General features: G+C 43.3%; 2 protein-coding genes and 1 long non-coding RNA gene across 9 annotated transcripts in view; 2 read left to right on the top strand and 1 right to left on the bottom strand.

Moving 5' to 3' along the window:
- The first annotated feature begins 330 nt into the window (after window positions 1-330).
- Window positions 331-3,836, top strand: rab38c (RAB38c, member of RAS oncogene family). The gene is made up of 4 exons (XM_052047654.1): window positions 331-523; window positions 2,163-2,293; window positions 2,448-2,585; window positions 3,476-3,836. The coding sequence occupies exons 1-4, from the start codon at window positions 331-333 to the stop codon at window positions 3,632-3,634; spliced, it is 621 nt and encodes a 206-aa protein (XP_051903614.1). The 3' UTR covers window positions 3,635-3,836.
- On the bottom strand, window positions 388-12,668 carry LOC127588786 (uncharacterized). Its single transcript, XR_007959193.1, has 7 exons — window positions 12,375-12,668; window positions 12,220-12,294; window positions 10,320-10,427; window positions 5,293-5,475; window positions 3,416-3,645; window positions 2,423-2,663; window positions 388-534 (listed from the first exon to the last, which is right to left on the bottom strand). It is a non-coding gene; the product is annotated as an uncharacterized LOC127588786 (long non-coding RNA).
- LOC127588780 (phosphatidylinositol-binding clathrin assembly protein-like) overlaps window positions 5,334-13,355 on the top strand; it is a 14,035-nt gene continuing 6,013 nt past the window's right edge. For all 7 annotated transcript variants that reach the window (XM_052047650.1, XM_052047649.1, XM_052047648.1 and 4 more), the window contains exons 1-7: window positions 5,334-5,477; window positions 10,276-10,418; window positions 10,921-10,996; window positions 11,222-11,324; window positions 12,378-12,471; window positions 12,558-12,669; window positions 13,155-13,261. In XM_052047650.1, coding sequence (XP_051903610.1) covers window positions 5,348-5,477; window positions 10,276-10,418; window positions 10,921-10,996; window positions 11,222-11,324; window positions 12,378-12,471; window positions 12,558-12,669; window positions 13,155-13,261 — 765 coding nt within the window. In that variant the 5' untranslated portion in view covers window positions 5,334-5,347. The remainder of the gene's footprint in view (window positions 5,478-10,275; window positions 10,419-10,920; window positions 10,997-11,221; window positions 11,325-12,377; window positions 12,472-12,557; window positions 12,670-13,154; window positions 13,262-13,355) is intronic.

Here is a 13,355-nt window from a genome sequence, read left to right as displayed (position 1 = left end):
AAATATGTCACATAGCTCTATTGTTGTTTTGTTTCTAACCATCATTTAAATTGATCTCTCGTCATTTCAAGAAAGGTTTGACTGAATGAATCTGAGATTCGCTGTGATTTGGTGATGTTTTCGGATTTTCAAAATCCCACACCTCAGTCGAGCACTTGAACGCAGCGGGAATAGCTCCCAGCCAAGAGTCGCGTGGGAGTGGGAGGTCCACAGAGGTCAAAACTTCTCATGCTCCTCTCCAACAAGCGGTGGGAATCCACACATTTGGCTTAAATGATCCTCTTTTAAGCTGGAGTTTTTGGGCGACAGAGTTTCCTCTGGGTTAGAGCAATGCAGCGTGAGCTCCTGTTTAAAGTGTTGGTGATTGGCGACCTGGGCGTGGGCAAGACGTCCATCATCAAGCGCTACGTGCACCACATCTTCTCACAGCACTATCGTGCCACTATCGGTGTCGACTTCGCTCTCAAGGTGCTCCAGTGGGACCGGGACACTGTCATCCGACTGCAGCTCTGGGACATTGCCGGTGAGGACCCACTACAAATAAGTACATTAGCAAATTTAAGTCCATTTTCAGGGACCTGTACTCTCCTGGAGTATTTTCATTCCCTCGCTGACTTGACTTCTTGGGTTAAAGGATTTTGAGAAATAATCTAATTGTAACAATATTTTCCCCCATAATATTGGAATTTGCTATCTTATATTAGATTATTTTTTAACATCCTCTTTTCATGTGCTTTTTAACAAACAAATGCAATAAATGTATCTGTATTACATTGTATGTCTTGAGATGTGAGTTTAATGTGTGAACACACTGAAATGCATGGAAATGCCATTAATTCCCTTTGCGCGCGAGCTCTCCCCCCAAAAATCGAGATGCTTGTAATGTGCACTCTACTATTTAGTACTGCACCTTATTTTAAAAAAGCATGCAATACTGACATGAGTAGACACAATGCAAAGAAAGTCGTTTTTGTTTCAATACAATATGTTGGGCTACTCCTTCTGGTGTGTGCACCTTGGCCACCAGGGGGCACTATAATACAGGCATACGGATATATGGAGACAGACTCAGTTCCTATATAAGCCACAGTAATTGTGATTGTTCTTTGCAGAAGATAAAGAATAGTTGCCTGTTAGTATTGAAAGGCTTACTAATATAATTACATGAATTATAAAGATACATGTTTAAATGAGCATAAAAAATTACTTAAAGGGACTTTAAATTGAACATCTTAAACTATTTTAAGTTTGTCAAATATATTTGACCTGAAATTGCAAAAAGGACATGAAAAATTATTCAAATGTGTTATTTTGAAAACAACTCATTTACAAGTTAAATACTATTTGATAGCCCACAAATTTTAAAACCCTCTAAAAATATATTTTGAATGAATTTGGCAGAACAACACTGTCTTTTTTCTTTGTCAGATCAAGCAATTATATTCTCTCTCTTTTTTTCTTTTATAATTAACTATGTCCAACTGTATGCTTAGCATATGTTGACCTTTAAATAAAGTTGAGTGCAGAGTAACGAATTGTTCTTAGCATGTCTCCTAAACACAAGGACAACCCTTGGTGCACTGCAAGCACATTATTACCCATAAAAACAATGTTTATGTATTTTCTACAAATGTTATGACAACCTTATGGCAATGGAAATGTCCAGGTAACTTTCGAAAAGACCCTATGTGAGTTTGAGTGTGTGTGTTAGTGTCACGGCCCCTCCCAATGCCAGTCATTTGTTGCCTGCTTGTGGAATGTGGCCAGTGACTCCCATGCGGAAAGCGTCCATCACATGACAGAATCAAAACATGCAAAAGCTAACGAGCGCTTTTTCTCCCCCTCCCACTTGATATAATGCAAATTGGTCTGTTCCTGGGTTACACTGTTGCCATCCAAGAGGCTTTACCCGGCCACAATTTCAGTAAACATCCAAACAGTCATAGTCTAGATGGGATTGTTGAAAAACAAACCATTCCAAAAGATTAAATGTATTGTAGTAAAAAGATGAATACAACTGAACTTTACTTGGAGAGGGATTTGTATCTGCCACCATTTTAAGTGACTCTAATGAAGCCCAAATTAAGTTCAGATGTTCTAGTTGTCTTTTCCTGACACTTTAGCATTGCATAGCGACTAATCTAAACATGTCTGTGTCATAGGACAGGAGCGCTATGGCAACATGACGCGGGTCTACTACCGGGAGGCGGTGGGAGCGCTGGTGGTCTTTGACAGCACGCGGGCGTCCACATTTGACGCCGTGCTCAAGTGGAAGGACGACCTGGATTCCAAGGTCATAACTTTTCTCTTCAACTGACTTCTGTTCCTCAAGTCATGATCATTCTCAATGCTGGTTCACTATTTCACTGTTTCGAGATTTCCCCCGTCACCCAACAAACAGACATGAGGATATATTTGATACCTTTCAATCTTGTTTATGTCCAAAGGTGACACTGAACCACGGGAGACCCGTTCCCGCCGTCCTATTAGCCAACAAGGCTGACCAAGTAGCGTGCCCGCAGACCAGGCTGGATGCCTTCTGCAGAGACAACGGCTTCGTCGGCTGGTTCCAGACCTCTGCCAAGGTTTTCTGCATTGCGTGTTGTTTACCATCAAGTACCTCAGCTGGGCTAGGAAGGCCATAATCAAGCAGGAGGCACCACCTCCAAGACATACTATGGTTAATCCAAAGTAACTAAATGTCATCGTCTCTATGCCTTTCCATTAATGTGATACTAAGTTTATACCTCATATTGAAATTGTACATGGTTGCGGACCAACATCACAATGCACCACTCCAAAATCACATTCAATCGCTGAGTTGTTTTTTTTTATTAAGCTTTCACTGATTAAAATGGTAAGAACATGTCAAAATCTGTGCTCAGGCCAACCCACTAAACCACACAAATTCCCTCACACTTTTCAAAAGCAAATGAGTGTAAGTAAAACAATGAGCATTGTCATAGGCCAAAAAAACATATTCATATGAAATTGACCATATTTGGACAAATAGGGTTTCCACCCAACAGTGCTGAATACTCCCTAATAATAAAATGGCTGAGGAGTGTAATTTTTTGGAGCGCATGTTTTCCCCCTTAGACATAATCAATGGATGATGGCTTGCTATGTTTAAAGTCTACTTTACTTTTGCACTACATTCCATTTTATATTGTTATTTTCCAGTAGTGCAATTAGCTAGTGGTTAGCACGTCTGTCTAGCTGACAGTCAAGAGATCCGGGTTTGCACCTTAGTTGGTTATTCCGGCTTCCTCCCACATTCCAAAAACATGCACGGGAAAGATTATTGAATTGTTTGTCGGTGTGAATTATTTGTCTGTATGCGCCCCGGGATTGGCTGATGACAAGATGCACCACAATTCTCCCCCAAAGTCAACTCAGAGAGGCTCCAACTCACCTAATGAGGAAAAGCGCCTCAGGAAATGGACAGATGGCTTGATGATTTCCCCTCCCTTAGGAAAACAGCAACATCGAGGAGGCTGCTCACTGTCTGGTGGAGCACATCCTGAGCAACGAGGAGAGTCACCCAAACGAGCGAGAGCCCGCCACCCTGGTCCTCTCGGGGTATGCCAATGCCACCAAGGAGCACCTCGGCTGCTTGTCATGTCCCAAATGATGAGTCCTGGCCTGGCCAATCACAGATAAGCAGGAAGTGGACACAGAATGTGAACGATAACAGTTCGACAAATATTCAACTATAAATGATCATTCAAGTGAATGCTTTTGAATATGGAACATGTCTGCCTTTGTCTTAAGTTATATAAAAGACCTCTTTCATAATGAGAGGAATTGACTCTATTAAACTTGTATTAATGGCACGCTGACTCTATTCACTCACATTTAAGTCTTGTGATGCAACACACTGGTAACCGTTCACTCTATGTGCCACACTGCACATGCAACCCAGTCGACTTAATACTGCTCTACTTATGTTGCCACCATTCTTCTTTTTTCCACTCATGATGACTGTGAAAGCACACCCACTGCGTAGTTCATTCAGTACACTTGCCTCAATCTATTGAAATGGTGTCTCTCTTTTAGTCGCATAGCTGAGTGCATTTGGATCCTGTTGCTAACAAAAACAGCAGTGACGTAAACAGCCTATCATAAGGACACATGCACTGTTGTGTCTGATTTCAAACCACTCCTTTTTATAGGTGCTTTTATAAGACATCTGTGACATGCGTTCATGCAAAAAATACCCCAAGGTTAAGTATTATTTTAAAATTAATTTTACAAAGTATTTTTTAATTCAAAGAATATATGTTTGAATTCATTTTTAGGCTGCTTGGGTTCATGGGTGTATCTAATGAATGATCCAGTCAGTGTTGCTGTTACAATTAGAGCCTTTATGTTTTGATCTACATACATACATAAAAATGGGGATGCTTGTTGACTACAACCATACATTTTTGTGTCGTTGCATTTTTTTTATTGCAGAAATAAATAATAGAATAAATTATAAAGAAATGTTACACCATCGCGCGACCAAAAATGGTCATGAGACGCATCATGCACGATAAAGGCAAATTTGCTGCCCCTTGTGTCCCTATTTCATTGGTCTGATGCATCGAAATAATGACATAGCTGAAACCTTAAAAATAAATGATACTTTTTAAAATGCCTTCTGCTTTAAGATTAGCTCCCGTCTAGAGAAGTGGCCCAATCTCAGACTCCTTCTTTAGTCACCTGATTCATCGCACTGCCATTTTGCACATAAGTTTGACTGACACGTGCACGCACGCACGCACGCGCACCACCAGCCTATGGGGCGACCTCTACAGAGGAATTCAGGCTTTTGTAAGAAGACCGGCTGCAGAAAGCGAACGTTGTGCATTCGGGGAGACGTTGAGGGGACACGCGAAGAAGAAGGGGAAGTCTAAAAATTTCATCTCGTCGTCTTTGGACGGAGGACAGTTGAATCATGGACGATTTTGTGTTGATTTGGTGATTTTTTTTTCCCCGTGAGCCTTATTCGCACTCTCATCAGCATCGGCCGGGTTGCGTTCAGGGACACTCGGGACATTCCGGCGTATAGCTTTGTTTAATTTCCGCATCCGAATGCCTTACTATTACGGCAAATGTAGTTTTTTCCCTCTTGTTCATTTCTTTTTTTAACCGAACGTATGACTCGTCGCTGCTCACTGCCCTCTTCCTCCTCCTTCTCATCATCCTCCCGGAGCAGAGACGGCCGATCCTCGCAGAGGGCATTACCCACCTCCTCCCCTCCACTAAAGACATTTTGATCGTCCTCTACTACTACTCACCCCCCACCCCCCAATCCCCGTCACCTCCTCCAGGCTCCAGCCGAAGCCGCTCCTCCTCCACCATGTCCGGGCCGACTCTGACGGACCGGATCGTCGCCGCGCAGCACAGCATGAGCGGCTCGGCCATCAGCAAAGCCGTCTGCAAGGCCACGACGCACGAAGTGAGCGGACCCAAGAAGAAGCACCTTGACTGTAGGTGAAAACATACACACACGCGCGCGCACACACACAAAATGCCATCAGTGCACGCACGCTTCACACACAAAAAAAGACGCCTTTGGCCTTTCGTATTTCCCCTTTAATTAAGCACAATCCATCCACTAAATGTGATCTATGAAGCCTAAACGCAATATCATGAAGTCCCGCAACATTTCCCCTCCTTCACATTCAAGTTCACTGGCCACTGGTGCATTACTATCATTTATGCATGTGTGCGTGGTGTCCTTATCTGCACACTACTAATTGCCTATGCATGCATCTGTGCGTGTGTGTGTGTGTATTCCTGCTATATATTGGGATTATTAGGTATAAGGCGTTTTGGAAGGCGGGGGGCGCTACATGTGCTGGATGGAGTGCACAGGTATAATGGATCACACTCGAAAAAAAGAGGGCAAGGCATTGACATGAATTGAAATTTCATGAATTCTTTCCAAAAGACAAAAAAAAGATGGTACGTGAAATCAACACTGTATCATAAAAAACACAGGAGAATGTAAATGTAAAAAATGGTTTTAAACCATGAAATTAAAGCGCATGCAGTATTACTGTCTATGTGCCTTTAAGAGGCGTGGCTTGGTGCAGGTGATCAAATGGGCTTGAAGGTTCTCCTTGCTAGTACCGTATTATCATTTTGTATTTGTGCCTTTGAATGTTTGTCACGTTCAATAAACGGCTGGCAGCATGCATGGGCGACTGTGGCTCTCCTTGCCGACATGCGAGGGCATCTCACTTCCGCAATTGCTCCCCCCTACCCCCAAGAGGTGTCGTATTTGAAGCTAGCTAGCAACACAAAGCAAGAAGATGTAGATAAGCAACAGATATTTGAACATAAATTGTCAAGCTACACATAGACAGACAATATATTCTTTATCCTCTGCAAAATATTGACGAATAATATTGCAGCCGATTGAAACGTTACAGTAGCAGTGATTCTTATTTGTTTGGATACGTATGACTGCATTATACTGCTTCGCGCTGGCCAAGGCAGTTAGCAGTTAGTATAAATGGGCTCAAGAGTTAACTATTTTGTCTTACCAAAATGACAGTTACATGTCCCCCCTCCCCTTTATTTGTCAAAAAGACATGATTTGGTTTTGATTAATGATGGCGTTCAACCGGAACAAGTGCTTTGTGTATGAATTATAGCATCTATGAACAGAAATTGTTATGCCGAACTCATGTTTTTCATGAATTAATAAGGGAGGTGTTTATTTGTCTTAGAGATGCGCATTTGTGCTTCTGTTTTGCTCACTGAGGGAGTGGCAATAAGCTTAGCAGTTCACTGTTTTGAGTGTGAACAATAAAGTCGACTAAATGATATAGTACCTCAGATTTTTTTTCTCTCCTGGACTGGAGAAGTGAGGCTTCTGATGGAGGCATTGTGTTTGGATTAGTGCTGCTGTTTTGGTAAGCAACAATGGGGTCAGCAGTTACCTACATTGGATGCCAAAATACTGAGACACTGTCATTTAAGTTAGTTATTCCGCCTGAGGCGGGGAGGGGTCTATTTAAGGGAGGTGTTTATTTGTCTTTCGTGGATGGAATACCTGGCCACTAATTGAGACGCGGCGTCTATTTGAAGTACACTGTGCAATAATGATTAAAAATAGGGCAGCTAGACCTAAAGGTGGTGTCCAGTGGCCAGATAGAAAAATGGAGTAGGTCACAAATATTCCCAGTCCATCTGTAACGAGCTGAATTGCTAATGTGCTGCATGCTCATTGGATTCAGTCCTTTATTGTTGTTACCTCCGCTAGCTTAGTGGCCATGCAGTTACTAAACAACACAAGGCCATCCACCTTCAAACCAGTAAATGTCACCGCAGCAACAAGGAGCTTTTCAGAGGACGTTTCATCACCGGGGCGGCGTCCAAATGTTTGGAAACACAGCAATTTTCTGATTGAACGAGCAGGCAAGAGGCTACATGAGGTTTTGGCTTGTGATCTGACTAATTCGGACCTTTAGTGGGTTGAGAAGCTTTAAGTAGGGACTGCACACATGGCTCAAAACACTCTCTTGTTTTCTCGTTTACATTTGAGCCATTTAGATGGGCTTTTAAGGTCGGGCAAGGACACAGAGAAGAGGTGTGTTTGCGAAGAGCCGGCTGCGTGGGTTTGGGCTGCCGTAGATCACAGAGAATGTAAAGGAAGCACCCCCCCCGCCCCGGAATAGGCAGCCTTTGTGTCTTTGAGCAACAATTCACGAGACGAGTCTGCTCCGGCTCAGCTCGCCTCGTTAAATGGGATCATAAAGAGGAGACGCGTACTTGCTTCTGCTAAAGAATCGCTCTCGCCCGCAAATGGAACAGAATCAATGGGGATGAAAATAATGAGACGCTGGCTTCTTGTCGAGGGGGATTAAAAAACACATCCCTTTGCTGCAGACAAGTGCAAACAATGCAGCAGAACGTTTTAGTTTTTCATTAACTGTACAAGCAATGTTCTGAGTAACATTTTTATGTTCTTAATGGACGTACAAAGGTGTCCACTGTTATATTGAAAGAATAAAACACTATCCTAGGCAGGACGGTGGACTAGGTGTTAGCGACTCTGAATCTCAACTGTGACTTTGGGGGGATTCAAGTTTGATTTTAAGGAGAGACCCTCTGCTGAACATGGAGTGGAGAATCAAGGACGAAAGATTGCGATATTTGCAATGTAGAAAAAAAATTGCCGTGAGAACGTATTAAAAAATACATTCTTGAAACAAACTAGCAAACAAACTAGCACTTGAAGAGTTAGAAAATAAATTGACATTTTATCTTCATGAAAAGAATAAGAACTGTACAATAAATGTCCACAAATAAGCCAAACGGCGAGTAAAATGAACATGAACCGAGAGTTACGTCTCAATAATAGCCAAAGAAAAAGCAAGACACATTCAGAGTTAATCGTTTGCGACTTGAACTGTTTCCAAATCAAACAAATTGTGTTGTATTCAGATGTTAATTTAAAATTCAACTGTAATGTCCAAGGCCTTTTTTTTTTAACAATCCTTATGGACTTTCGATTCCACCCTCGCCAGCCTGGGTGACACATTGCACTAAAGCCATGATTCATTGTTGTCTCTCCATGCTTTACTCCTCATTAACCCGGTCGAAGCGAGCTCTCATCAGCACCGTCTTGGTGTCGTGACCTTGACAAAGAGAGATAGGGGCCGGCTGGGGCAGCATGAGCGACTATTTAAACGCTGACAACTATTTACAAAGCGTGGCAAATGATGAGCACGTCACGCCGCATAAATGGTATTTCATTAAGCCGCGTCCGCTTAAATGGGCGGCAGAAGCGGGATCCGATGCAACTTGTCATCAGGCCCGGAGTGACCGCTCACTGCACAGCGTGATATCGTACATACAGCTTGATGTTGCTTTTTGAATAGATAAATCTAACATAAATGCCTCCATTTTCATGTAAATGAAAAATTGACTTTTTATGGCTTTTACAGAAAGCGGAATACAGCGGTGAAAGTCTATCTTTAGGCAGTTGCTGGGTAGTTTTAAACACATGTAATTCTCTTAGTTTTATGTTTAGTTTGACAGTAAATAGATGAGCACTGCTTTTGGGTAGAAGTTCAAGATTTGGGTGTGAATCTCGGGTTGTCACGTATATATTATGAAGGAGAGGAATGCCAAATTTAGGCAAGTCACAGTTGAATGCAGTATGTGAATATTGGGCCTTTGTTGACTTTGTTCACAAAAGGGAGAAATGCTCAGATTTGCCAGTATGCACGTGCCCCATTTAAGTGTATTCACGAGTGTTTTTATGAGAGCTAGCATCAAAATAAGCATGATTAAGACACACATTCTGACATTTTGCTTTTTCGTACACACGCTGGATGGACATCTTGGGAGGGTGAGACGTGGGTAGTCAACTGCAGTTTTGATTCTTTTCATCTCCATGGGTGGAGGACGGGGGGAATGATGTCAATTATTCATAAGAGGCCGATTCATTTCCTCACATTATGAGTGGAGAGATTTCGATTGAGTGCCACCGCTGGATTGACTTTATAATGTAACTCTCCGTCTTCTGCCGGGATTTTCGATTGACGCGCTTAGTGGAAGAGAGCCTTGGAGTCGTCAGGGCCAATGAATTTGTCCATGCAGCGCCGATTCCTACGCCTGTACCTGGGCTATTGTTAAACAATAATTTGCTCATTGACCTGACCTCCTGTAGTGGACCCATATGGACGTATACATCACGACACTCCTCTCATAAATGTTGACTTTGGCTCGCGACCCATTTATTTCCTCCACAGCTGCTCACAGTAAGTAAAGAGGTGGCGCTTAAAGACTCATAAATGTCAGCTGTGCTCATTAATCGCTGCATGTCCATTTTTTTGTCCCTCTCACAATGTTTCTTTGTTGTTGTTGTTGTTGTTGTTGCAGACAACAACAACTTGATTATACTTGCTGCCATTCACATTCACATTTTTCTGTTGTACGCATCTACTGTATAGATAAGCGGGTACCTAGAAATAAACTAGTAATTGACACATGTATTTTCATGAGACATGCAATCCTGCTGACTAGTATTGCTGCTGTTCACACTCACATCACTATTTTTTTTTAGGTTACATACAGTAGAATGCTACTCATTTTACCATTCCAATATGAATATATAGTACTTGTGATTCCAGTACGGCACTACAGATATGTTTGCAGTTTCATTTTCCTTGTGTGCTTTTACTGCCCACGTTGCTGTTGCAAAATCGTAAATTCCCCATTGCGAGACTAATTAAGGCTTATTCTGTTGTTTGGAATTCTATACCGCAGACCTGATCCACTGCACCAACGAGCTGAACGTCAGCATCCCTCACCTGGCAGACACGCTGCTCGAGCGCACAGCCAGCAACAGCTGGATCGTGGTCTTCAAGGCGCTGATCGCCACGCATCACCTGATGATGTACGGCAACGAGGTGAGGACGCTGAAAGACACATGCATACACACCCATTAAAAGTTAATAAAATGGTTTTGTTTACTCTTTATTGAGTATGATGATTTTTTTTAATGTGAATGCTGAGACATACAATCACTGAATTATTTCTTCTTTGAACATTCACATGCAACTTTGCTGTAAGTTGAGCGACACATTTATCATTAATTACGTGGGGTCTTGGTTTATGACCCTTCGATATTATTTATATGACAGCTACGTCATTCCAAATAATGACAGTGTGGGGTTAATGAATACAGATATTGCATTTGCTGGTGCAATACTTTAGTGCAGTGGGGCTAGTTTTACATAGAGTCTTTTATTAGCCCCACATCCTTAAAAGTCATTCGGAAGAGTTGAGGTCTTTATGTGGACAAATGATACCTCTTGCTCATAAACTCCTGTCTGCGACAGAAGTAACGACGCGGAACACGAGCACATTGTCGACACTTCCCTCTCCTCTCTTTTCCCTCTCTTCTCCCAGAGACTGATGCAATACGTCGCCTCCAGAAACACGCTCTTCAACCTCAACAACTTTCTAGATAAGGCTGCGCTACAAGGTGATTTATGAGCCCTTTTGACTCAGCAGCGTCTTTTCCTGGCACTGTAACGCTGTCGACAAATCTGCAGAGCATAGGCAAAGTATTTGGGCACACCTCATTGATCAGTGGTATTTGGTAAAACTTAAGCGAGCTACGCTACACAGTAAACTGAGTGCTGTGCTTGGATGAGTTTGGCGTTAAATTGTAAAACTAACGCAACCTACTCCCCTCCGCTTTCGTCAGGATACAACATGTCCACCTTCATCAGACGATACAGTCGCTACCTGAACGAAAAAGCCATGTCGTTCCGATTAGCAGCTGTGGACTTCACCAAGATGAAACGAGGGTAATACACTTTCATACAACCACAATAAGCAACACATGCATTACCTCCACCAAGGACGCTATGTTCACAGCAGTGGAGATCAGTTTGTGTGCTATTTCCTGTCAAATATTTTTGATTAGTCGTCCCGTTTGTTATCATGAGCACAAATTGTCAATGTCATTCGGCGGCTTGATGATGAAGCACTGCCTCCACCAGTGAAAATACAATAATGAACATGTTATTCGGGGCGGCCCGGTAGTCCAGTGGTTAGCACGTCAGCTTCACAGTGCAGAGGTACCGGGTTCGATTCCAGCTCCGGCCTCCCTGTGTGGAGTTTGCATGTTCTCCCCGGGCCTGCGTGGGTTTTCTCCGGGTGCTCCGGTTTCCTCCCACATTCCAAAAAACATGCATGGCAGGCTCATTGAACACTCTAAATTGTCCCTAGGTGTGAGTGTGACCGTGGATGGTTGTTCATCTCTGTGTGCCCTGTGATTGGCTGGCGACCAATTCAGGGTGTCCCCCGCCTGCTGCCCGAAGGCAGCTGGGATAGGCTCCAGCACCCCCCGCGACCCTAGTGAGGATCAAGCGGCTCGGAAGATGAATGAATGAACATGTTATTCAACTTCCTTATTGGGTTTTTGTGATCCTATATTTTGTGATAATGGATAAGGTGTTCTTCTGCTGTATGTGCCACAGCACTGACTCTATAATACGGATTGACAAGACTAATTCATCGGCTTAGAGATGAAGTGCTGCCTCCATCAGTGAAAATACAATCCCTGATTTGACTCTTTATGGGAGTTGGCTTCCCCCCACCCCCCGCTCCTGCCCCCATTCTTGGCAAGTAGTTGGCTGGCTCGCCTAGTTGCAGCCTCGAGTTCCGCCCAACGGCTGCCGCGGTAACAAAAGCTTATACCTGGAATTGGCTGTGCAATACGGGAGGCAGAAGCTCATTTCCATAAGACCGCCCCGTCAAAATCTGTTATGTCACCTTAAGAACAAAATTACATCGAGTGCGTATTAAGCATGTAAACAGGATACAAGATAATAATGTGTGTTTGTGTGTGTTACCAGGGCCGACGGCGTGATGCGCACCATGAACACAGACAAGCTGATTAAGACGCTTCCGATCATTCAGAACCAGCTGGATGCGCTGCTGGATTTCCAGGTAAGCACTTGATACAAAACAGCGGCGTCACCGGGTGCAATGACGGCATCTGGTCTGAGTCCGTGTGCGTACACTACAACCCACAGCCCAACTCCAACGAGCTGAGCAACGGCGTCATCAACACCGCCTTCATGCTGCTCTTCAAAGATTCCATACGGTTGTTTGCTGCGTATAACGAGGGTGTCATCAATATGCTGGGTAAAAACTACTCGCAATGAACATGTAGTCATTGGCCACTTCATTAGATATCACCTGCACACCTGCTTGTGGCTGAGCCAAGGTGGAACCATCTTAAATGTCAGTATTATGTACTTGTACTTGATGATTGCCACGTCAATCCTTTTCCACGCCAGTCCGGAACATTACAACTTGGAGAGCTTACTGCCTCCATATCTTGGATCTGGTGGGTCACAGTGCCCATTCACGCCAAATGCAAGTGAACTGTAACAGCAGAAAATGGAAAATAAATTCTTCAAGCTACATTTTCCAAAGTTAGTTCAACCTGTGTTCTCTACCTGCTGCTTGTTGCAAAACTTGTAAGATGTTGAGCCTTGGTATTCCAAGGCTCAACATCTTATAAGTTTTTGATGAAAGTGTGTCATAATTGTGGAACTAAACAAACAATATGTCTAATTTCATGGCGACAACGTGACCGTGCGCGTATTGTGACTCTCTCTACGCAGAGAAGTACTTTGACATGAAGAAGAACCAGTGCAAAGAGGCACTGGAGCTCTACAAGACCTTCCTCAACAGGATGACGAAACTCTCGGAGTTTCTCAAAGTGGCCGAGGTAACGTTTGGGACGGGGAGGGATCCTCAGGGGTAGGAGATACGGAAGAAAGGGTGGGAATGTAGGCTGAAAGCCAGTCCAGAAAAAAGGGGAA

Source organism: Hippocampus zosterae, chromosome 16 (assembly GCF_025434085.1).
Source record: "Hippocampus zosterae strain Florida chromosome 16, ASM2543408v3, whole genome shotgun sequence".
Taxonomy (NCBI): Eukaryota; Metazoa; Chordata; class Actinopteri; order Syngnathiformes; family Syngnathidae; genus Hippocampus; species Hippocampus zosterae.
This window is presented reverse-complemented; position numbering and strand designations above follow the sequence as displayed.